The 26,529-nt window shown below is 43.6% G+C and overlaps 1 protein-coding gene across 1 annotated transcript in view; it reads right to left on the bottom strand.

Annotated features, from left to right (window-relative positions):
* LOC101603192 (vomeronasal type-2 receptor 26-like) overlaps positions 1–18,994 on the bottom strand; it is a 52,660-nt gene extending 33,666 nt beyond the window's left edge. The window contains exons 1-3 of the mRNA XM_045134228.1: positions 18,789–18,994; positions 15,541–15,832; positions 9,411–10,208 (exon numbers count right to left, since the gene is read on the bottom strand). Coding sequence (XP_044990163.1) covers positions 9,411–10,208; positions 15,541–15,832; positions 18,789–18,994 — 1,296 coding nt within the window. The remainder of the gene's footprint in view (positions 1–9,410; positions 10,209–15,540; positions 15,833–18,788) is intronic.
* Positions 18,995–26,529: the final 7,535 nt, after the last annotated feature.

Genomic DNA, 26,529 nt, shown 5'->3' on the forward strand with positions numbered 1-26,529 from the left:
ATACTAGTTAACATAAGAGACTAAAGGTAAAACCAGAAAAACTACAAAAAATGTCAAAAATGAATACACACCTTTCAATATTATCTCTTAAAATCAACGGCCTCAATGCCCCAACCAAAAGACATAGGTTCACAGACTGGGTTAAAAAGCAGGATCCTTCAATTTGTTGCCTCCAAAAAACCCACCTTTCTACAAAGGATGGACACTATCTTAGGTTAAAGGTTGGAAAACAATGTTCCAAGCAAATGGACCTAGAAAACAAGCAGGGGTTGCTATCCTAATATCTGACAAGGTAGACTTCAGTCCAACATTAGTTAAGAAAGATAAGGAAGTCTACTTTATATTTATTAAAGGCACCCTCCAACAGGAGGACATTACAATCCTATATATATACACCTAACATGGGGGCCCCCCCAAATTCATCAAACAAATGCTATTAGAACTAAAGTCACAGATAACACCAAACACAGTGGTAGTGGGTGACTTCAACACCCCACTCTCATCAATTGACAGATCATCCCAGGAAAAAATAAAAAGAGAGGCATCTGGACTAAATGAGGTCATAGTAGGAATGGACCTAACAGATATCTACAGGACATTTCATCCAAATGCTGCAGAATATACATTCTTTTCAGCAGCACATGGAACATTCTCTAAAATAGACCAAATATTAGGACACAAAGCAAATCTTAACAAATACAGGAAAATTGAAATAATTCCTTGCATTCTATCTGACCACAATGGCATCAAACTGCAAATCAATCACAAGAAAGGCTATAGAGCATACACAAAATCATGGAAATTAAAAAAACACACTACTAAATGATGAATGGGTCAATGAAGAAATCAAGAAGAAAATCAAAAAATTCATAGAGTCAAATGATAATGAGAACACAACATACCAAAATCTCTGGGACACAATGAAGGCAGTCCTAAGAGGTTAATTTATAGCTTTAAGTGACTATATTAAGAAATTAGAAAGGTCACAAGTAAACAACCTAATGCTTCACCTTAAAGCCTTGGAAAAAGAAGAACAAGGCAAACCAAAAATCAGTAGGTGGGAAGAAATAATAAAGATTAGGGCAGAAATTAATGAAATAGAAACAAAAATAACAATCCAAAGAATCAATGAAATAAAGAGTTGGTTCTTTGAAAGGATAATCAAGATTGATAAACCCTTAGCAAATCTGACCACTGGGACCTCATGAAATTACAAAGATTTTGCACTGCAAAGGACACTGAATACAGCAAAGAGGCAACCTACAGAATGGGAAAAAATCTTTGCCAGCTATGTATCTGATAGAGGAATAATAACTAGGATATGCAATGAACTAACAAAATAATAAGAAATCAAACAAGCCCATTAAAAAATGGGCTATGGAACTAAATAGAGAGTTCTCAAAAGAAGAAATATTGATGGCATATAAGCATCTAAAAAGTGTTCTACATCCCTAGTCATCAGGGAAATGCAGATTAAAACTAAATTGAGATTCCATCTCATTCCTGTCAGATTGGCTACTATCATGAAAACAAATGATCACAAATGCTGGTGGGGATGTGGAAAAAGAGGAACCCTTCTACACTATTGGTGGGAATGCAATATGGTCCTGCTCTATAGCACTCCTGGGCATATATCCTAAGGACTCATCCCATTTCCTTAGAAGCACATGCTCAACCATGTTTATTGCCACTCAATTCATAATAGCTGGGAAATGAAACCATTCTAGATGTTTCTTAACTGATGAGTGGATAATGAAGATGTGGCATAATTGTATAATGGAGTTCTACCCAGCGGTAAAGAAAAATGAAGTTATGAAATTTGTAGGAAAATGGGTGGATCTGGAAAGGATTATACTAAGTAAGGTAAACCAGGCCCAGAAAGCCAAGTGCCACATGTTGTCCTTCATATGTGGTTCCTAGCTACAGATGATTGGGCTTCTGTGTGAGAAGGAAAAAAACTCAGTAGCAGAGACCAGTAAGTTAAAAAGGAGATGTAGGGCTGGAGAGATGGCTTAGCGGTTAAGCACTTGCCTGTGAAGCCTAGGAATCCCGGTTCAAGGCTCGATTCCCCAGGACCCATGTTAGCCAGATGTACAAGGGGTTGCACGTGTCTAGAGTTCGTTTGCAGCGGCTGGAAGCCCTGGTGCGCCCATTCTCTATCTCTTTCTCTCTGCCTCTTTCTCTCTCTGTCTGTTGCTCTCAAACAAACAAATAAAAACTTTAAAAAATAAATAAATAAAAAGGAGATATAAAGGGATGAGAAAGGAAGAGAGGAGCGTACTTAATAGGTTGGCATTATATATATGTAAGTAGAAGAATAGATTAACAGGAGTGAAAAGGCCCAAAGTGAGGTCAGAAAGAGATTGACCAAGGAAAGGTGGAGGGAGGGCTAATCAAAATCTAAGAGGATGCAAATAAATCATATGGAATCCTCCAGTTTCAGACAATGGAACACTCAGGAGCCATAGATCATTGCTAGAAAATTTTCAGTGCCAGGGATGGGATACCTCCAGTGAGTTGGTGGCCAGGGAGGTCCCTGATGCCCCCAAAACATTATAGACCATTGCCAAGGCCCTTGGTTTCCCACCAGGAATAGATGGTAAGACCCTATTGCTGAAGACTCCACATATTTGGGCTGCAAGGTTGCTGAGAACTCCTGCTGGAACTGAGCTGATAACCTCCTCCATGTAGACCAGCTGACAGAAAGCTGGAAGAAGCCATTCTACATGTAGTTCTGTGGGAGAAAGAGATACCATCAGTGAAGATACTCAACAGTGGACACTGCAAGCCTTATAATTGGCCAGCCAGGCCAAATGAGCCAACAGGTGCAATAGTGGCATGTTTGTCATGGTGGAAACCAACTACCCTCCAATTGGACTAGAGGCCTGCTCCATGGGGGGGAAACACATCCCTGATACTGAAAACTTAAAACTTAAAACTCATAAGTCCTAGGGGTATAACATCTGATGATGTCTGGATAAGTGTATATACTATGCTTATCAAACTTCCCAGTAAGCACTTCTCTTAATATTCATACCCTTATATTAATGCTACTCTCACTTTGGGTAGAAAACCTTCTCTTTTCAGATGGCAGTGACCTTGGGCCGATTCAGAAGGTATAATGGTGCTGGAAAGAAGTGACTGGAGTACTGAGTAACATCTTGATCACACCTTCCAAGGCTCAGGGTCTAATGTGGAAGAGGTGGCAGAAAGAATGTAAGAGCCAAAGGAAGGGTAGGACTCCCTACAGCATGCTCCTCCGGATGCAAAATGGCCTGGATTTCCATGACCTCACCGTGCCTGACACTACCTACACAAGACCACCATAATAGGAGGAAAAGATCATGACATCAAAATAAAAGAGACTGATTGAGATGGGGAGGGGATATGATGGAGAAAGGAATTTCAAAGGGGAAAGTTGGGGGGAAAGGGAAGGTATTACCATGGGATATTTTTATAATCATGGAAAATGTTAATAAAAATTGAGAAAAAATCAAGATATTCTAAATAAAACATATAAAAACCTACCTTTTTGAACACTGGCACACCCAGAAGCTATAGATTGTTACTAGAAACTTTCAGTGCAAGGGTTGGGATACCTTCCAGTGAGTTGTTGGCCAGGGAGGTCTCTGTTGCCTCCAAACCATTACAGGCTATTGCCAAGGCCATTGGTTTCCCCTAAGAAACATATGATAAGACCCTATTGCTGAAGACTTCACAAGCCTAAGTGGCAAAGTCACTGAGAAATCAAGCTGGTGCTGAGCAGAAGACCTTCTCCATATAGGCCAGCCAACTGAAAAATTGAAAGATATATATAACAGGATGCAGCCCTATGGAAGACAGAAGTCATCAAGGGCAAAAAACAGTGGACACTGGAAGCCTCCAAGTTTATCCAGGCAGGCCAAATGGCCAAATAGGAGCAATATTTCCATGTCTATTTTGTGAGAAACCAACTGCTCTCTAATTGGACTGAAGGCCTGCTCCATGGGAGGAAATACCTGCTTCCTACTGAAAACCTAATCAAAAGCCTATGGCAGGGGAGGTCATGAGCCCTAGGGGAATAACACCTGTTCTTATCTGGCTAAATGTATATATTATGCTCACCAAACTGTCCTATAAGCACATTACTTAATGTTCATCCTCACATATTAATACTACTCTCACTTTTGGTTAGAGAAGCTTCTTTCAGAGTGTGGTGACCACTGGGATGTCCCCAAAGGCACCATAGTGCTGAGAAGAAGTCACAGAGAAGTATTCAGCACTGAAGTAATTTTATCATATCTTATATGGCTCAGGATCCATTGTGGAAGAAGTGGCAGAAAGAATGTAAGAGCCAAAGGAAGGATAGGACTGCTTACAACGCAATCTTCCAGACAGAAATTGGCCTGGATACCTATGACCTTGCAGTGCTTACCATTGCCTTCACAAGACCCTCATAATAGGAGGAAAAGATGATGACATCAAAATAAAAAGAAAGACTAATGGAGAGAGGAAGGGGATATGATGGAGAGTGGAGCAGTGAAGAGGAAAGTGGGGGAGGGGAGGTTATTATCATGGTTTATTGTCTGTAAGTATAGAAGTTGTCAATAGAAAAGTTTTTAAAAATCTATTGCCGACATCATATAGAGAAACAATTGAAGCATCCCCACTAATATCTGGAACAAGACAATAATATGAAAAGAAGTAACTATGATTAAAACAGAAACCAATTAAATAGAAATTTAAAAACAACCTTCATGTTAAGATGGCAGGTGTAGTAGTCACACCAAAGCAGTCTAGGGGTGGGGGAAATAAGCAGAAAAACACCAGAATACACTCTTTTAACAAAAAGTGAAGGTGTATAAGGAGTTATCAACCAGAGAACAGAAGCTGGAGAGACCCAGAACTTCTAGCAACCACTCAACCAACCACATTGGCTCCTGCCTGGAGGTCTGCTGGGAAGAGCTGCATACACTCCTGGCCCAGCCTGAGCCAGCTTGAGCAGAATCACAGAGAAGGAATGGTCCACTTACACCAGCCTCCTCCCAGAACTGAGGAACCTGAAGGAAAGGACCACGGGGACCCACTACAGGGCTCCTGAGGAAGAGGACAAGCTGGACAGCTCTAGTGTGGCTTTGGGCACTCTACACAGCCTCCCCTCTCCCAACTTCCAGTGCCAGGAAGCACTGGAGATCTAGGGAATTCAGCCACATACCATCTAGCACAGCCAAACAGAAGCGCAGATTCACTGACCCAGCCATCCTCCCTGAGCCCACAGCATAACAAAGAGGGACCCAGGCAAGCACACAGCATAGGTAAACCAGAAGCCATCCTAAAAGTTAACGGTCTATTTACACTGTGCCCATACCTTCCCCAAAGCCTGGTATATAGGCCGGCGCCAGAAGTGCTAATCACACCTTCCACATCAGGGCAGGTTATATGCTAGATTTGATTGGTACTCAGCTATGCCATTCTTAAATGAGCTGTATTGTGTGGTTGACTTTTGTGGCTTTTGATATTTCCTGATTTTTAGTGCTTTTATCTTCTTCTGTCAGACTTGGGGGGTGGGGCTCTCACTCAGCCCTGGGCTGACCCAGAACCCTTTACAAACCACAAATCTCAGCCAGTTGACAGGATTAAGGGTATGGGGCAACACACACCCTTGGGGACTTTGACTTTGTTTGATCATCAGTTTTAATCCCCACTCTTACACAAATACTCCATGGTGGTTTTGATTGAGCATATACAGTGCTCAGCTGAATTTTAGAATTTTCCTGTGTTTGGCTCCACCCAGACTGCTGTAATTCTTGCAAAGCAGGCAAACTCAACACCTAGGGTCATTTCTGCTATTAATATAAGAACCACACCTGGCACCTTAAGCTCATACCCTGAAAATATGTAACATCACATTTACACATCTAAGAATACAGCAGATAAATAGAAAACCCAAGCATCAGATTAACTCAAGATTCAAAAATCTCTACATTATAATACAAAAAAGTCAAGACAGCATAATTCCACCAAAAGTTATAAAACCATCAGAAATGACCTCCAGTGAGACTGACTTAAATGAAATGTCAAACCAACAATTCAAATCAGTGATTATATCAATGTTCAAAGGAATCAAAGAACAAAACAAACTCCCCAAAATAATCCAAAGAGAGGAGCTGGAGAGATGACTTAGCTATTAAGGCACTTGACTGCAAAGCAAAGAACTCAGCTTCAATTACTCAGGACCCACATAAGCCAGATGTACAAGATGGCAAATGCATCTGGAGTTCATCTGCAGTGGCTGAAGGCCTGGAATACCCATTCTCCCTTTCTTTCATTCTCAAACAAATTTAAATTTTAAAAATTCCTGGCCTAGCATGGTGGGGCATGCCTTTAATCCCAGCACTAGGGAGGCAGAGGTAGGAGGAACATCATGAGTTCAAAGCCACCCTGACACACTACATAGTGAATTACAGATCAGCCTGAACTAGAGAGAAACCCTACCTGGGGGAAGAAAAAAAAAATCTCAAGAGAACACAATCAACTCAACAAATGCAAAAAAAAAAAAAAAAAAGGCTTTAAAAAGTTTGATACCTTCTCATGATAAAAAAAAAAAAAAAGAAGACACTGAAGAAACTAATGATGGGGGAATCATTCCTCAACACAATAAAAGTTCTATACAACAAACCTATAGTCCACAGGTTGCTAAACAGAGAAAAACTCAGAACATTCCTGCTAAGACATGGAACAAGACAAGGGTATCCACTGTTTCAGATACCCTTATTTGCAGATGTATGATTCTATGCACAACAGACTCTGAAGACTCCCCCAGAAAATACATAGGGATGAATAACACTTTTAGAAAAGTGGCAGGATAGAAAATGAACACCTAAAAATCAGTAGCCTTCCTATATACCAATGACAAACATACTGAGAAAGAAATTGAGAAAATGCTCCCATTCACAATACCCACACAATATTAAATATCCTGGGGTATCCCTAACACAAGAAGTGAAAGACCTACACCATTAAACTAAAGTACTGAAGATAGAAATTAAAGGAAGACACCAGAAGATGAAAAGATCTCTCACATGCATTGACTGGATGAATTAATATCATGAAAACAGTCATCCCACTAAAGCAATATGCAGATATAATTCTAATCAAATTTCTAGCACATCATTCTTCACAGAAATAGAAAATTATTCTTAAAAGTAATGTAAAAGCACGAAAGATCTTGGATAGCCAAAACTGTCCTCAGAACACAAAAGACTGTTGAAAGTATCATCATACCATATCTGACTTCAAGTTATACTTCTGAGACATAACAATAATGTCAGCATGGCAGGGGCTCCAAAACAGACAACAAAGAAAGGACAGAGCCAGGTGCTGTGGCACACACCTTTAATCCCAGAATTTGGGAAGAAGAGGTAGGAGGATTGCCCCGAGTTGGAGGCCACCCTGAGATTACATAGTGAATTCCAGGCCAGCCTCAGGCGAAAAAAACAGACTGGACTGGACTGAACTGGAGGAGGGGAGGAATGGAATGGAATGGAGTGGAGTGGAGTGGGAGTGGAGTGGAATGGAATGGAATGGAATGGAATGGAATGGAATGGAATGGAATGGAATGGAATGGAATGGAATGGAATGGAATGGAATGGAATGGAATGGAATGGAATGGAATGGAGTAGAATGGAGTGGACTAGAATGGAATACAATATCCAGGTATAAATTTATGTAAGCACAGCTACTTGATATTTGACAAAGATGTCAAAAAACACATACTGAAGAAAAGATAGAATTTATAACAAATGGTGCTAGGAAAACTGGATGTTTGCATGTACAAGAAGGACTACAGGCCAGAATCTCTGGGTCTGGACAAAATTCAACTATAAATGGATTAAAGACTTCAAAATAAGAGTAGAAATTTCACAGCCCATAGAGGAAACTTAGGGAGGATACTTCCACATAGATGTACTGAAGAACTTTCTGCATGGCATCCCAGTTGCCCAAGAAATAAGGCAAACAAGCGCCTCCTCTCAGAAGCCACAGGTTGTTAAAGGGAAATACCAGTGACAGGGACGGGGTATGACCTAGTGAGTTAGTTATGGTCACAGAGGTCCCTGGAAACCATAAACAATACAAGTTATTGCCAGAGCTGATGCCCACCAGATCTAAATGTTAAGACCCTGGTACTGAAGACACAACATCTATCAGTTTCAAGACACTGCAAAGCCAAGTTGGAATGGAGCTAGAAGCCTTCCCCCTCCTGGCTACTATCAGATGCTGAAAAGTGCAGACTGGTGGGGGAGAAGAGTCATCAAGAGGCTTACCCAGCTGGGGCTAACTCTGCCTGCTACTCAACCAGGCAGGAGGGGCCCACTGCTGGAACAGCGCCAGGATGGTCAAGGGTGTTAAGAACGGAGCAGCCAGAGGTGGGGGAGGAGTACTCTGGGACACTGTCTCCCAGGCAGGACGCGGACAGCAGTCCACGACCTCACAGCAGCTGTCAGCTCCTACACATGACCACTACAATATGGAGTTCACCAGCATCTCAGCATTTATGATAGAGGAGGGCAAAAGGAGGCATAAGTCATCAAAATAAAAGAGGGATTATTATGAAAAAGGGGAGTTCTTTTGAAAGCGGGGAGAATAGGGAGTACAATCGACGGTATTGTGGTACTGGGAGGGTATTGTAATGAAATCGCATTATTTTCATGTATTAAAATATCAATTAAAAATTTAATAAATACATGAGTAACTAAATAAATCGCATTTTCTATCTGAAATTTGGGTTTGAAGCACACTGATGTTAACACACGGTCATTTGCTTGTGAATACTCAAGTTTGGGGACTGGAGAAATGGCTCAGTGGGGGAAAAGAATTTCTTGCCGCAAGGGTGAGTAGCTGAGTTTGGACCTCAGAACCCAAGTACAGCCAGACGCTGTGGCAGGTTTCTGTAATCGCAGCACACCTAGGGCCAGATGGGAGGTGGAGGCAAGAGGACCCGCTGGAACCCATTTCCCCACCGCCTGGTGAGCAGAGCCTTGAAGAAAAGTCCTGCCTCAACCAAGCCCTGACTGTTCTCTGACCTCCCAGCACGCCAGGAGATGGGCGAGGCTGCATTTGCATGCGAACAAGAATATAATCACACACAATCAGAAATACACACAGGAAAACAAGACTCAAATTTGGAAAACACTATAGATCTATTTTCCGTTTGTCTAACATTTGAGTTTTACTATGTATGCATCCTGTTTGCTGAATGGACCGGCCCCAGGAGGAGGTGACTCCTTGTTGAAGGCACCTGCTGAGATGATTCGCACCAGCCAGCAAAGGCGACTCCCTGATGAGTCAGTACAGTCTCTGCTCCTCCTCTGCAGCTTAGACACAGCCACCTTCCCTGAATCCCCCACCCACGCCCCACATTTCTGTCTCACCTGCCAGGGCTGGAAGCGCTGAGGGTCTGCGCATGCCCCGTCCCCGCGCTCACAGGTGATCAGGTCTTGCAGGGCATGGGCGATGCTGTGGACAGCTGTGTAAGCAATGTCAACTTTACTCACTTCCTGGAAAGGAAACTCCCGGTCTCTGAGACTTTCATTCCCTGAGCAGAACTTGACACCCCCCATCACTGTGCTGTTTCTGTGGGGCCACGTGCACCCAAAGGTGGACTCCCAGAAGCTCTCTATGAACATGTCCTCTGGGGTCCGGTTGGGGCGCAGCTGAGCAAGGTACTCAGGGAACCCACGTGCCTGGCTGCTGTGATATAAGAGGCCAAATGAGCCTTGCAGGACCTGGGAGACGAGTGGAAGGCTCAGGGCAAGAGCCAAGTGCAGAGTGTGCCTGCTGACCCACACCTGACCCGCGACACGGAGGCGCACTAAGCCATGCAGGATGAGCTGGAAGTTCGAGTTGCTCAGGAAGACCAGAACCACCTTAGCGGTGCATCTCAGCATCTTCTGAACAATAACTTCAGTCTTCTCCAAAGACTCCTGGGAAGGAACCTGGAGGTGGAACTCAATGCAGACACCAGCCTGGCTCAGCTCCTGGGAGATCAGGGAGCTGGCCTGCTGCCCAAAGTCATCGTCCTGGGACAGAATGCCCACCCAGGACCACTGAAAGTGCAGCACCAGTTGGGTCAGCGCGTGAGAGGACGTGAGGTCACTAGCCAGGGTCCGAAGGAAGGATGGGAACTGGGTCTTGTCACTGAGGCTGGGCAGCGTGGACGAGTAACTGACCTGCAAGGGAAGGACCAACAAATACAAAAAGATGTGAGAACCAGAATTTGGCTTCAGAGTAATGTTTAAGTTTAAATGTCAGATGAAGAGCACAGCAAAAATAAGGTATTGGGGCTAAAGATGTAGCTCAGTTGGCAGAGTGCTTCTCTAGCAGGCAGAGAGCCCTGGTTTTGATCCCAAGCACAGTATAAAACTGCATGGTTGCGTACCATGTAATTGGGAGTTCCGGGTCATTCTCTGAAATAGAGTGAGTTTCAGGTCACCCTTGATATATGACAATCTGTCTCAAAAAATTAAAAATTAACAAAAAATATAAAAATATTAAAGCAATGAAAAAAATGAAAGGGTGACAAACTCACATGAGCACCCTGGATAGCTAGAAACCACATCCTGCATACAACTGCGGTCCTTGGCAAGCACAGCCAATGTCCCCACAACGTGGAACAGAGCTGGGACACCAGCCCCTCTTGAGAAAGGTGAAGAGATGCTGGCAGAACATACAGCCTGGGGATCTCGGAGGCTAACCAGGACTCCAGGAGTGTAATGGACTGGCTACAAGTTAGGTCCAGTACTTGACATGGCAATATATGTCTCGATTCCCACTGGGGAAGTGGAAACAGGAGATCCAAGAATTCAAGATTATCCTTGCCTTCACAGCAAGTTCTGGACCAGCCACAGGTACATTAGAGACTGTCACACACAAAAAAAAAAAAATGCAAGAGTAAAATGAAGTAGGTCCCAGAATTTGCATCTCGCATCTCTCTAAACATCTCAAAACCAAAGACAATTTTCTTTCTGCATTTTTGAGTAGTAAGGCATCATCCAGATGATGATGTTTTAAAATATCTGTGCTTGTCTGGAGAGAGTGATGTATGTTCATAGGCCAGTAGCAGGGAGGCTGAGACAAGAGTATTGCTGCAACCTTGAGGTCAGGGCATGAACGTGAGTTCAGGGCCAGCAGAACGCAGTAACAAAAAGGAATGAAACACTTAAGCCAGCACTGCCGCCCTATCCTACTGATGACTGTGCTACCTGTTCTTTCAGTCTTCTCAGACAGCTTTCATGGTCCAAATGTTAGGACATTTTAGGGAATCCCACAGTTCCCTTATGCTCTGTTCACAAGATTTATTGAGCTTATTAAAGTTTTTGAACACCCAAACCAATTCTCCTGTTCTGTCCTCACATGGTTAACGCTGTTCTTTAGGGTTTCTAGAGAGGTCATCACTTGTGGGACCCTATGGTGGAAGACATCATATGTTGCCTACACAGAACACGGAGAGACCTGCCTGGACTCCAGAAGAGAGCCAGACCCTAGACAGTTTGCCCATCTAGTACTAGAAAGTGCTGCATGAGCTACTGGGAGAAAGTGGCCAACAGCCCAAGACAGGAGTCTAAGCTACTCAGAAGCAAACATACTGACATGTGCAATAGTGGCGCACAGCCTTGGTGGGTAACCAATAGCTCTTTGATTGGCTAAGAGATCTGCTCCGTGTAAAAGAACCATTGTCTTGTATGGGGTACCAGGTCAGAATCCTATGGAGACAAAGATTATGCTCTCTAATGGCATGCTCCCACTAGTCTTTGGCTAAAAGAAGAACAATATCCATTAATTTCTCCCTAAATTAATAACACTTATCCCATTTAACCTATGCTAACTTCACTCTCCATTAAAACCAAAATGAAAACCATTTTATATTGCTCTTGCCCCAGATATACTGAAACATGAATAGGAAAAAATATTATTATATATGGAATTTTAATGTAGAATAAATGTTATGTACTAAGGGAGCCTCACAGTAAGATTCATAGTTTAGCTGTGATTGGGAAATGTTAGGAAAAATGGAGAGTCTGAAGAGGGAGCATGGTGTGAGGTGGAACTGAGATGTTCAGGGTAATAAGGATGAATTAGGAGTTGCCTACATGTTCTCAGTAGGGCAATAATGTTGGCGGAGACCAGTGAAGAAGCTTTTAACATTGACCAGAGTGTTCCTTGGGTTGGGGAGATGGCCCAGTGCTTAAAGGCACTTGCTTGCAAAGCCTGTTGTGGCTTTGATTCCCAAGTACCCACATAAAGCCAGATTACAAATTAGCACATGTTTGTTTGTAGTGGCAAGAGGCCTTGGTAGGTCATATTCATACTCGGTCTCTCTCTCCCTCTATCTCTCGCAAATAAGTTTAAATACATAGCTTTTTAACAAAAGAAAGCTTTGCATGGGAGATCTTGAGCATTGTGCTCTTAGACTTGTCCAGGTTCCACCGAAAAGCCCAGCGCCCCTCATTGGCTAGTTCATCCCAGGCACAGCCCATGTGTTGTCTGGAATGGAGCCGAATAGCAGGAACCTCTCCTCTCCTCTCCTCTCCTCTCCTCTCCTCTCCTCTCCTCTCCTCTCCTCTCCTCTCCTCTCCTCTCCTCTCCTCTTCTCAGCATCCCTCCTTTGCCCCGTTCATACTATTTTCAGTTTCTGCATCTCAGCCAGGCTGGATCTCACTCTGTGGTCTACACAGACCTGGTAGGTTGTTCCTCACTGGTGACAATAAGAGACTGCCTCTTGTCATCTGGTCATTTTGTGGTCATTATGAGGGCTCTATGTTTGCTTTTGACCTCTGGGCAGTTATGCAGAATGTAGCTGCTCCATCTCAGGGGGTCTGGAATGGATGAGGCTTTAACTCAATACCAAAGATGGCAGCAGTTAAATAGGCTGCTCTCAGGTAACAATGCCTTAACCTATAGATGTTGGCATCTGGGTTGGTTCATAGGGAGGGATAAGGCTGACTCAATCTTACACAGGTAGTGGTATGCAGTTTCCAATAAAAATACAGAATACTGAGGCAATTGTATATTTTAGATAAGCAATGAAAACGTACTATAGGCTTATGACACAGCCTACCCATCATTATTTATTAACAACAAAAATTATTTTGGTTTAAGTATTTGGACAAATGTGCTATAATGATTATTTGTCTGTAATTCGAATTTCACTGAAGTACCTGTATTGTATCCTGCACTGTGACAAGAGGGAAAATAAGAATTTTTTGAGATGTGTGCAAGAAGTGAAGCTTCTGTTGCGGGCACAATGGTGTATGCTTGTAATCACAGCACTTGAAAGAATGAAGCAGGAGGATCAAGAGCTCCAGGCAAGGCTAGACTAGAGAAGGGAACCTGTCTTACTCTGCCCTCACAAAAAAAAAAAAAAAAGAGAGATTCTTTTCTCTGCTTATGCTACAAATCCTAGCATATGAAATGCAATTTCGAATCATGTACATATGTAGTCCAAAGGCTAGGGGGGCTGAGGAAGACAGATACCTGAGTCTTCCTTGTCATCCAGTCTAGCATGACCAGTGAGTTCCAAGGCTGCGACGCCTCTGGGGATTGTTACCTGGATACTCAGCCTATGGGAAGTGACAGCTAATGGACTGGAGGCTGCCTCTAGGGGAATGAAAATGTTTCCAGATTCAGTGTGGTAACTGTGCACACCTCAGATCATCCTAAGCATCAAGGAATTACTTGTACATGTTAATTGGGTGAATTGTTTTCTATGCAAATCATACCTCAATTCACATTACAATGCATGTTTTATTCCCCATTGGAGCATCTGCTTCACAAGGGAGTGGGACCTGAGGAGATAAGCGACCCAGTGCACTCCGCCCCAGCCCTAGCTGAAACTACAGAGGAACTGGGGAAATGAGCAAGAGATCTGCTTTCTCAGTGAATCTGATATCAGCACCAGGGTGATGGAGACAGACACTGAGCACACTCAACACCTACCGAACCAGAGACCCAGAGGCTCCTAAGTGCCCATCACTGAAGTAGACTTAAAATGCACCCAGCATGGCTCAGGGAATTTTGTGGAAGAGGGGGCAAGAAGATTGTTAGAGCCACAAGTTGGGACATTTTGCACAAACATTGCCTCTCCCCACTATGATGCATGACTAACTATCCCCATGGGGTTGACCTCCAACCCCAATAAGGAAGGCCTCTTCAGAAAAGGGGCAGGAAGGAGGGAAAGGATGGTACCAACATTTGTTGTTTACATACTACATATGTCCATATCTAATTTTTTAAAATCCCAAACAAATGCATGTTTTAATACAGGGCCTGGAAAGATGGCTTAGCAATGAAGGCACTTGCCTGCAAAGCCTAAGGACTTGGGTTTGATTCCCCAGTACCCACATAAGCCAGATGCACAAGGTTGGGCATGCATATGGAGTTCGTCTACAGTGACTGGAGGCCCTGGTGCTCACATTCTCTCAATATCTCTCTCTCTCTCTCTCCCTCTTTCTCTCAAATAAATAAATTAATTAAATATATTTTTTAAGTCTATAGGCTATGCAGGCAAGCACCTCAATGGTGAAGCCATCTCACATGCCCACTAGGTAGCACAAGCTTATGGAGTTTGATTGCAGAGGCTAAAGCCCTTCTCTCTCCCTCCCTCACTCTCTCTCTCTCTCTCTCTCCCTCTCCCCCCCCCTTCTCTCTTTCTCTTTCTCTTTCTCTATAAAATAATCTTTAAAAACCATAGGCTAAGACAGTAAAATGCCTGTCAAACATGGACAGCATTGTAGGAATGGCACTGAGGGTTTGGGATTCAAGGAACGCTGCCAGGGTGGAGATGGATCCGATGCCATGAGCTCAATTACACTATTCAAAATCCAACAATGACATCCCAGCTGACTACACATGGACTCCCTAGGGTTATTTTCCAAGCCGCATCAATACAGAAGGGATTATAGATCTCTGAAAACAAGGTTATGTGGAGGAGATCCATGTTGGGCATGGAGAGTGTGGGCAAGAAATCTGGGCCCACAGCAGAGCTACACAATATCATGACCATCACTGCAGGTGGCTCTTAGCATGTCTACATAAAAGCATTGTGTTTGCAGAGCACTCTGTGGTTCTGCTGACCCTGTGTTTTGAGAAGGAGACCTGTGCCTGATCCCAGAATGCTGGGATCACTGTGTGTACTCTCTACTCTCCAGCTGTTAGGAAATTCTAATATTCATCTATCGACTCAGGCTGACCAGAATGTCTCCTGCTTCTGAGATAGGGAAGTTGTCATCTACTTTGTTTTGTTTAAGCCGTTATCTGCATAAACTCTGCATGAACCTTGTGCCCAGAGCTGTTCTAATAAGAGTTCTGCAAGCTGTTGCCTCAGAGCTCTTGTCAGGTACAGCTCTGAGTCCCTGATCTGTTGACTCGCCCCAGGCTCAGCTTCAGTGACTTGGCACTGGTATTTCAGGACCTGGAAATAAATCCAGTTAGTGTCAGCAGGTGCTGAGCCATCACATCACCATTATTGCTGTCCACGAAGGGACAGGACTCTGAACAACTCACCTGGGGAAACTTGTACAGCCCCAGAAGCCTGGCCATGGACACAGACAGGGATGACCGCGTGTCCCCGACCATGGCAGCCCGAGGAGGACCAGGATGACATGTGTAGTTGGGGACAGGCTCCTCCTGCCCCGTGAGAAAGTCCATCGTCCCACGCAGGGCGCCGTGCACGGAGTCCCCAGAGTTGCGGATGGAGAAGCCCAGCGTCAGGTTGGGCAGCAGGTGGGGGCTCCTATTGATCTCCTCCACGGCAAAGACAAAGCTTTGGGCCACCCGGTAGCCCCACTGGGAAACTCTGAAGGAAAGAGTAGCTCACGTGTACACAGGTAGGTGGAATGGGCATTGAACACAGTCAGTATTGAAGAGAATGAGAAGTGCCACAAGCGCTCATACATGGATGTGCTTAGCAGCACCATTCAGAATAGCTAAAGCAGAGCCAGGGGCAGTGGGAGGAGGTTGGGTAAAGTGAAGACTTTCGGGTAGACAAGAATAGATAACTTTCAAGGTCAACCACTCACCTCCACATCCATGCACACACTAGTGCAACTGCACTCACATACACCTGGGTTCTCACACTGATATGCATATATAAACACATACTGCACGCCACACGCATATACAGAAGAAAAACCAAATCCAGGTCTAGCGACACAAGTCCCTAATCCCAGTTACACAGGTGGTTGAGGCAGAAGGATCAAGAGCTCTGTGTCAGCCTGGACTACACTGTGGGTTCAAGGCGCACGTGAGCAAGTTAGTGAGACCCTGTCTCAAAACACCTAGGAAAAAGGAGCCGGGGGTAAAGTACTTGTCTAGCACTTATGAAAATGTAGCCTCAATCCCAGCTCCTCACAGACACACACTCTAAGTGAATATCAAAGAGGGCAGAGCAGGAAGTCTCATGCTTTTCCAGGAAGAATCTGCACTTATTTCACAATACACTTTGACACTATTTCTGCATGCATAGTGTGTGTGTGTGTGTGTGTGTGTGTGTGTGAATTCAGGTATTGCCAGCATCTCCTCAGTCACTCTCTGTCATTTTTTGAGATGGGTCCTGGATCTCACTGACTCAGCTAGGGTAGCTGGCCAGCATCCCTAGGAATCTTCATATCTCCATCTCCCCGGCACTGGGATTACAATGTGCCTGACTTTTACGTGGGTGCTGAGGATCTGAAATGCTCACAAAGCAAGCATTTTGCCTACAGTGCCATTTCACCAGCCTCTTGTTTTGGAAGTCAGGGTCTCAGGCTAGAGAGCTGGTTCACTACTTAAAGGCACTTGCTCTGCCAACTTGTAGACTCAAGATGAATCCCAATTTCCACATAAAAACAGAGACAAAATGGCACATGCTCTGTAATCCCAACATATCAACAGCAATGGGAGATAGAATCTGGAGAAACGTAAAGCTCACAGGCCAGCTAGACTGGCTTTCCCAGTGGCAAGAAAAGAAAAAGAGGCCAGGCGTGGTGGCATGTATCTTTAATCCCAGCACTTGAGAGGTAGAGGTCGGAGAACAGTCATGAATTTAAGGCCTCCCTTAGACAACATAGTGGAGTCCAGTTCACCCTGAGCTAGAATGAAACCATATCTTGAAAAAACAGACTAGAAGAAAGAAAGACTCAGTCTCAAAGAAAGGGGACAAAGAGAACCAAAGGATTGATGTTGTCATTTGATTCCACACATATGGTGTCACCAAGGACAGAAAAAGAGAGAGAGAGAGAGAAATAAATTTTTTAAAGAGATTGCTATAGGACTTGAGGGACGGTTCAGCAGAAAGACACTTTCTTGCAAAGCCTGCCAGCCCAGGTTCAGTTCTCCATCACTGATATAAATCTGGACACAAAGTTGCTCATGAGTTGGAGAAACCAGTGTGTCTAAAACCAAGGGAGGCAGAGCCAAGATAATGCAAAGTTCAAAGGTCAGATTCTTTTGTCGCAGCAAGAGACTGTCTCAAAGAAGGTGGAGACACAGCACATATGCACATGCATGAAGAAATGAATCATAAAAACAAATAGTTGCAATGTTACTGCAAAAAGAAAAGGAGGGGAAAGACAGCGTCTCACTCTGCGGCACAAACATGTCAAGAGCTCACAATCTCACTGCATCAGTCTCCCAAGTTCTGTGACTACAGTCATGCACTCCACACCCAACAACCTTTGCAGTTTTTAAAATAAACCTAAAAACAGACATTTGAAAGATTGAATAATACTGGCAATTTCTATATGCAATGACAGGCTGGAAAAGCCAGTACCAAAAGGGCAAGGGGGGCTGGAGAGATGGCTTAGTGGTTAAGCGTTTGCCTATGAAGCCTAAGGACCCAGGTTCGAGGCTCGATTCCCCAGGACCCACGTTAGCTAAATGCACAAGGGGGCGCACGCATCCATAGTTGGTTTGCAGTGCTGGAGGCCCTGGTGCTCCCGTTCCCTCTCCCTCCCTCCCTCCCTCCCTCCTCTCCTCCCCCCCCCCCGCTGTCACTCTCAAATAAATAAATAAAAATGAGCAAAAAAAATATTTTTTAAGGGCAAGGGGCTGGAGAGTTGGCTCAGTGGTAAAGGTGCATGCCTGCAAAGCTAACAACCCAGGTTCTATTCCCCAGTACCCATGTGAAACCAGATGCACAAAGTGGCTCATGTATCTGAAGTTCATTCACAGAAGCTGGAGTTCCTGGTGCACCCATTCTCTGCATGTCTCTCTTCTCTCTGTCTCTCTCTGCTTGCAAACAAATAAATAATGTGGTGGCTCATGCCTTTAATCACAGCACTTGGGAGGCAGAGGTATTAGGATCATAGTGAATTTAAGGCCACCCTGAGACTACATAGTGAATTCCAGGGCAGCTTGAGCTAGAGTGAGACCCTACCTAGAAAAAACAAACAGAAAAATGGGCAAAGAGAATACACATAAACATTAGGGGTTTATAAGTGATGCAGAGATTAACTAATTCATTTCCAAAAACACACCAACCTAGGCTCTAAGAATGAAGGACAGACAAGAGAGGCAAGAACCCATGACAGACTGGGGAGTCCACAAAGCACAGCAAGTTCATGAAGCACACATATTTCTTTCAAGTATAAACAAAAAAAAAAAAAATGGAAAGAGACTGTGGAAGGGAAACAATGGAGCCAGAACAATGGATCAGACAGATGAGGCTAACCATCTCACTGACATTTGGAATAAAAGCCTCTTGCCAAGGCCCAGGGAACCTCTGGAAGGTGCAGATGGCCTTCAGGGCTCGCCAACCCATACCAAGCACTTACTCTGAAGGTGGCAGCCCAGGTGGAAGGACTGTGAAATCAAGCAGGGTAACCTGATAGAAGTGCAAGATGGAGAAGCTGCCCCCGATCACCACATCCCCAGGACGCTCAAAGCGAGGGCTCTTCCCTGGCAATCTCCAGCCTATTGGTCCAGAAAGGGCCCCAGAGACACGGCCCATGAAAGCACCAAGCAGGATGCAAAGCCACATGCCTGCCAGGATCTGGACAGCCGCTGGCATGTCAGCCCCGTGTGGGGCAGCGCCTAGCAATGTCAGGAGCTTTTATCTGGGAGCTCGCCCCTGATGAAGGACCTGATACTGGGACCTCCAGGCCTGCAGGCTGTGGAGAGAACAAGGGTCCTGGGCTGGGACTGGTTGTCCACTAAGTCCCAGGGCCATTAAAAGTTTCAGTTCCTTCTCCTGGGATTTCCTCGCCTCCCTCTGTCCAGTGCCATCCATTCTGGTTACCATCTGCAGAGTACAGGAAAGGAGACAACAGGTTCTGCCCGCCTCCAGGGAGACCAGAGAGCCAGGGACCAGCTGTGTTCAGGGTGCCCAGGGCACTGTTTTACAGAGAGTCCCCAGGAGGGTACAAGAGGTGCAAAGGCCTTGAGCCTCACCTGTTACATTCTGTTGATGGTACTGTCCCCAGAGGCACAGGTGGCCCTAGGACAACACTTCTGACCCACTGTGCAAATTTCTTCAGGCAGGTTAGGATGACATAATCCCCAGCAGCCAGGCTTGTGCTGCTGTGTCTCTGTGGTCAGGAAGGCTGGGTCCAGGAAAAGGAGGTAAGCTAGGATGTGAGTAAGTTCTTAGCCCAGAGCAGGAAAGGAAGTGTTCACAGCCTCATGTGACATAGGAGCAGCTTGCTGGGCATCAAGAATTTGAAACAAACATATGCTGTTTGTGTACTATGTCCATAACTTATAAAAACTGTTAATGGAAAGAATTTAGAAATTGTTGAGATGGTGTCATGTGGCCCAAACTGTCCTCATAATCACTATATACCTGGAGATAACCTTGAACTTCTGCTCCTCTCGCCACCATCTCCCGAGCATTGGCATTACAATTGTGCACCACATACTGGCTTCATGAGGATAAACTGATATGCTTTTACTCTGAAAGTAAATCTAACCAGGTATTCTGTGGGTTGGTTTGTTTTGTTTTGTCTTCTTGGCTAGATTTGAGAGGGGGGGAGGGAGAGGGAGAGGGAGGGAGAGGGAGAGAATATGGGCACGAAGGGCCTTTTAGGCACTGTGAGTGAACTCCAGGTGCGTGCGCTCCTCCTGTGCATGTGCAACACTGCACGCTCATGTCACTGCATCTGGCTGTGTGGGACCTGGAGATTCGAGCATGCATTCTCAGGCTCCACAGGCCTTAACCAGTAAGCCATCGCTCCATCCCAGTATGTGCTTTTGATTTCCTCAATTTCCATGGTATCTGTTGTAGTGTCTCCTTTTCAACGCTAACCTTACTGATTAGAGTCTCCTTTCTTTCTTTTTATTTTTGTTAACTAAGCATTTGCTTATTTCATATTTTCTAACAACTTGGAATGATCTGTTCCAAGTTCACCCATTTTTCTATGAATTTCATTGTGCCGTTTTTTTCTTACTGCTGGGTAGAATTCCATCAGGTTGATATACCACATCATGGTTATCCATTCATCCAATGATGGGCAATTTTTACCAAAACTTAATTTCCTTTTATAAGGAACAGAAAGCTAATTTTCAAACTAAGCCTAAACACCATACCTAAAATTAAAGATTTTTCAACCGCTTACAGACTCTTAAGGATGCTCTACAAGTGTTATATAGGGACATAGACTTAATGTAAATTCAGCTTACATTAGACACAGATAATGCCCTATGCTAGGTGGGTCACAAAGTCATAAGTACAGGTGTAATTCACATTCTTTAGAGGCCCAATCAGGTTAGACATAGACAAGATCCTATCACATTGTGTATCACAAATGGGTAAAAAAAAATCCTAGGTAAAAACAAATGACTTCAGAGTAAGACAAAAAATTCCGGGATGTTTAGCTCTCTGCTCTGTCATTTCCTTTTGCTCTTGCTTACTGTAAATGCTATTTAAAGTCAAGGCAAGGTGGACTAAAAGGGATGGCACCCCCTTTATCTCAGACCATGCAGTTTTAAACCATATGACCCCCATACCCTGTCTAGAGAAAAAAAAAAAATGGCCAATTGTCTCTCACAGGAAATAACAAATAGCATGTAACTTTGTTTCCCTTTATAGTTCCTCTCTTTTGAACACCTAAAGTCACATCTATTAGATGAAATTTCTCATAGACAAAAAGGTTAAGTAGGTAAACTGAGTCAAGGTATTTAATCAAATCACAAACTCCTTACATAAGGCAAACATCAAACTTACCTAAAATGTATGTCAGGGTATGACCAGATGTTTTTTAGAAAGGCATCAAGTAAATGGTGACTTAATGATTAAGATTCTTGCCTGGAAAACTTAAAGACTAGGTTTGGTTTCCTAGCACCCAAGTAAACCAGATGCACATGATGGCACATGTGTCTTAACTTTGTTTTCAGTGGTTAGAAACTCTGTGTCATCTCTCTCTTTATGTCTCTCTCTCTCCCTCTCTCTCTCTCAGTCAACAAAGGGTATTAGCCCTATACTGAAGGTAAAAAAAAAAAAAAGAAAAGAAAAGAAAAGAAAAGAAAAGAAAAGAAAAGAAAAGAAAAGAAAAGAAAAGAAAAGACTACCTTTAAAATGACCGTTAGTCCCTAGACCACTCTGAAACACTCACAAATGGGTGACCCATATCCCAGGCTCCTACAGCATGCAGAAGGGAAAGCAGTCACAAGAAATCACTTCTCCCAGAAGAACATACAGGCTATCAAGAGAGGACAAGATGCAGAAGTCTTCACACTTGAGCCAATCTTGCCAATGGCACTGCTTATATGTTGTGATGTAAGACATGTGCAGGGCTAGGGGAATGCTGGAGGTACTTGGGCTTAAAAGCCTGCCAGGCAAAAAGAGCACAGAGGGCTGGAGAGAGGGCTTAGTGGTTAAGTATTTGCCTGTGAAGCCTAAGGACCCTGGTTTGAAGCTCGATTCCCCAGGACCCACGTTAGCCAGATGCACAGGGGGCACACACATCTGGAGTTCATTTGCAATGGATGGAAGCCCTGGTGTGCCCATTCTCTGTCTCTCTGCCTCTTTCTCTCTATGTCACTCTCAAATAAATAAATAAAAATTTTTAAAAACACATTTAAAAAAAAGAGCACAGATATCCTGTCCTGGACCTTCCTTGCTCCCAGAGGCACATAGACTGCACTATTTATCCCTGTTTTGTTGGAGACAAAATGGAAATTTGAGTAAGGACTTCTGTAAAGACCTAATTTCTTCTCCCAAGTCTGGTTCAGAAGGTTGTCCCCTTCTTCAACAAGATGAAAGCCAGGATTGGGTATAACCTGGTTCTAGACTCTTAACTTTCATCCACTTTGTTTCAGATGGGACAATCAGCTCCCAAGATACCCCAAAAGTCTCTGCTGAGAAAACTGGGCTCATTTAGATAATACAGGAAGCCAGGAATTGCCCATTACTTCTCTCCAGAGACTAAAGAGACCATTAGAAACATACTAATTAAACTGCAGACACCATGGAGGAGGAGATTCTTCTCATAAATTCTTCACTCAGTCAACATTTTATATTTGTACAAAATTGAAAAAAAAATGGTAACCAAACTAGAACTTTAAAAGAGTTGCTCCAGGTGGCAAATTTTGTTATATCCTAGTTGGGAAACCAAGGGAAAAAAGGGGGGGGGTAGATTTCACCAGGACATGATAATAGTAATAAAAGTTGCTCATGGAAGGGCATTTAATTGGATAAAATCTAAAATATGTTTACCTTATGCTAAGGTTTTAATCAGAGAAACTGAATCTTATGGTTAAGGCCTCACTCATTAACAGCTCATTGATGTTAATTTGTTATGGTTTAAGGATCATGTATAAGTGTTTAATTTCCAAACTTGATATACTCATACTTAAAGATATTGTGACTTTAAAGGTAGATTCTATCTTATTCTAATACTATTGAGTGGTCATCACTAGGTTTAATCACTTAGATTTAAGTGATTTAGTTTCAGTAGTGATAACTTTCATCTTCTGTTAGGTAAAATATGTTGGGATAGCTTGCCTAAGCTTTATCAATTTTAAGACATGGGTAAAACATAAAATTGTTTTATGTTAATAAAAATGTCTATGGTACCTAAGATCAATTGCTATCATGACTAAGCTAAACATATTGGTTGTCAAACAGTGTTTTCTCTTACAAAAAAAAAAAGGTTTGTCAAGGTTTGTATTAGAGCTTAGCTGTTTTGGCTCAACAAAGACCAGATTCTACTCTATTATATGTAAAGTAACTGTCTCATTTCTGGCATCTCAAGTCCAATGCTTATTAAAACAAATTAACTCTTTAGACATATTCCCTAACTTAGGGTACAGCCTCATGCTCAAGCAATGGTCCTCATCTGAGATAAATAATTTCAAGCCCTCTGGTTCTGTTCCAATGTTCCCTGGGTAATTGGTACCCACATAGGTATTTCAAACATAGGCACTAAGACTTTATATTGCCTTACTTGTCCTTTTCTAACAATTAAATTAAATTAAATTAATTGGTTAAGATTTGTGTTGTTTTCAAGACTGATAACAGGTTCTGCCTGCATTTATAACTTGGATATTTAAAAGCTATATGCTTACTTTCTATGCCTCAGATATGCCACATGAAAACCAAATTTTAAAGGCTTGGACAAAATGACTTTAAGCTCTTATGCCATTCTTTAAATCTATTTCAGATGTGCTCTATATGTACATAAATCCAGGTTGGTGTAACTTCCTTTCTAAGTGAATTAATAACGTATGCAGTAGCCAAAGCCAGTTGGAATCATCAGAGCTAAAAAGGCCAATATATTGGCCTGTGCTACCAGGTCATGAGGCCACTGGAGATGATGGAACCACTTTTACTCTGACCCCCTAATAAGTCACCTGTCTTCCTGATCAGGGAGGATACAGAGACCCAAACAACAACAAAAAAAAAAAAAAAAAAAAAAAAAAAAAACCCATAGCATACACTCTGAAACATGAGTCACAATTGAGGAGCAATTAGTCCTCCTGGCTTCCTGAAAAAAAGGAAAAACTACTTGGCCAGCATGGCCCTGACTCATCCTAACAGACAGAAAATACGAGTAAATTAAGGCTACTCCTAGGTCCCTAAAGTCTATTTTGGAGAGCCATTAGTGACCTCCAAAATTAATCCTTGATTAAACTTTAGCTATATGCTTGGTCTTAAACAGAGAGAAATGTACAACTCAAGATAAAGGGATACCTGAAATATACAAATGGCCTATTAAGTAATGCAATGAGAACTTTAGAAGAGGGGAAACAAGCAAGGCCCTAAAACATGTTGTCCCAAATTCTAATATCTCTAGTTCTTTAATGAGGAAAAACAACCATGTATGTCAAAAGGGTTACTTTCTAATCTGGAATATATATAGATGACTCTGACCAAAGTTTGCTTAAGTCAAAAGATTTCCTTATACTGGGAACAGTGTTGCATCTCTTCTAACTTGTCCCAGGACATCCTTAAAGAAGTCCTGGGACTAAAAATTTATTTGTACAGCCTTTAATGGCACCCAATAGCTCTATGGTACCAACCATTGGCTCTGCTTGCCCCCAGAACAAATTGGAAAAGGTACACTCTGGGAGGCTATTATACAAAATATGGTATCAAAGTTAAATGTTGTGTATATGTTTCTGATAATTCTGCTAATATCTCCTTTGTTTTACAAGCCATACAGAAACAGATTCATACCATGCCAGACAATACTGTGCCACTAAATGAACAGCTCTGGAAGAAAATCTGAGCCAGCTCATGCTCAGATGGTCTTGAAACAATCAAACCCCATCTACCTTGGTTCCCTCAAATGATGCTCCCCTATGCCTAAAACCCCATAAAAATGACAAACCTGAAGGCAACCAAATTGCTGTGTGTTCACTTCCATTAGCTCCTTACTTTTATTCTTTCTCCCCAACATTCTCTTCCAAGACTATCTTCCTTCACTCCATTGATGCACTTCTTAGGTCTTTTAGAATAGTTCCCCTCTCTGGGAGAGACTCTCTAACTGCCACAACTTCATGCCCCATTCAGCAGGGAATAGTTAATGATCTGACATCATCACTCCTTTGTTCTCTAATAACAGTTAGTGTCTTCTAAGGACAGGGGGAAACGAAGGGAGGTAGAGTTAGGATGACTGGACCCCTGAAGATAAAAACAAAAGGGAAGTTTTTCGTATCTCTTGCCTAGTTCCAAAGAACTAGAGAACTGAAGAGATAAGAAATCCCATTTCATAGGATTTAAATGCTGTGGTTGGTCAAGTTCAGCCCCCAGAGATAACCTCTTCCTGAGACATACCCTAGCCCTAACCAAAAGACAGACCACCACCCTAAGGTTATAAATGCCTTTGCAATGGGAGGGCAGGCTCTCTGATAACTGAGGAACTTCCAGCTGTGGGTGAGGTTTTCCCTTGGCTGGGCCTGCCCCAGGCCCTGCTGGTAGGGGCTCAGCCTAGACCTAGCCCAGGCACAGCCAGGCGGACCGCGCCCCCGCCCCCCCCCCCAACTTACTGTCCACATGAGTCTTTATCTCCTCCACCTCCCCACATGGCAGGCACTCCTTGAAATTTCTTTTCTCTTTTCTTTCCATGCTCTTTTTCCACAGATCCTTTTATGGTTACATGGACTCCTGAGCTATATGTGACCCACATGGTTTTTGGGGCTCCACATGATGTTCCTCTTCCTGTAAGGTTTAGGAATGACCCAAACCATGCAAACCATTCTGAGGCAAAGATGAAAGCTTTTATTCAGGAAAAGCATGAGCTACCAAGGCTGATTCACAAGAGAGGAGCACAGCAAACCTGAATTTTCAGGTAGTGGGCTTTATAGGGCTTTTTCAGTTGGGGGAAGGTGAGGAAGGATAAAGAATTCTTTGTTAAGTTGAATAGAAAACTTACTTTAGGGAAGATCGTTTCATTCAACTTTTAAAATAGGTAGGGCGTGACACCATAACAGTGATCATGTAATTTAGGAGATACAAAAGCAGGAAACATGACCTGAGGCATTGTTAGGCAAGGAGGGTATAATTACTGGGTGGTTTCTTGAAGAATGTGGACAGTCCACTTTCCCATGCCTCTGTCACCACGCTGCTAACCTTGGTGACTCCATCTTGGGAGCCCATCCGGACATAAAACTTCCCAACTTGTTCCCCCTTAGCTCTCTGCCTTTCCCTTTCAGCACTCCAATGTAAAATGTGGTATTTTTTTTTCCAAATTTAATTAACAACTTCCATGATTATAAAAAATATCCCATGGTGGAGCGGGTGAGTCCCTGGGGCAGGAAGGTGAGACCCTGGAGCTGCTGGGCTCTGCGGTCAGGCCGGGTGGGCCCCTGCTGGGGGGGGCGGGGAAGGGGTCCAGCTCCGAGGCCCCAGAGCCGGGGAGCATCCCGGCCAGCCGCGAGCCTGGGGCTCGGGGTGGCGGAGGCTCGGGGCCACCGCATGACCGATAGTGGTCACGCCGACCTTAGTCACGGCAGCTCACGACGTGGACATTTCTTCAAGGTGGCTTGCTCTGAAATACCAAAGGCACCTGATTATTCAGAAGCCAGTGACTCTTTAGCGCTTGCGTAGCAACAGGAAGATTTCCGGGACCACTGCAT

Source organism: Jaculus jaculus, chromosome 14, assembly GCF_020740685.1.
Source record: "Jaculus jaculus isolate mJacJac1 chromosome 14, mJacJac1.mat.Y.cur, whole genome shotgun sequence".
NCBI lineage: Eukaryota > Metazoa > Chordata > Mammalia > Rodentia > Dipodidae > Jaculus > Jaculus jaculus.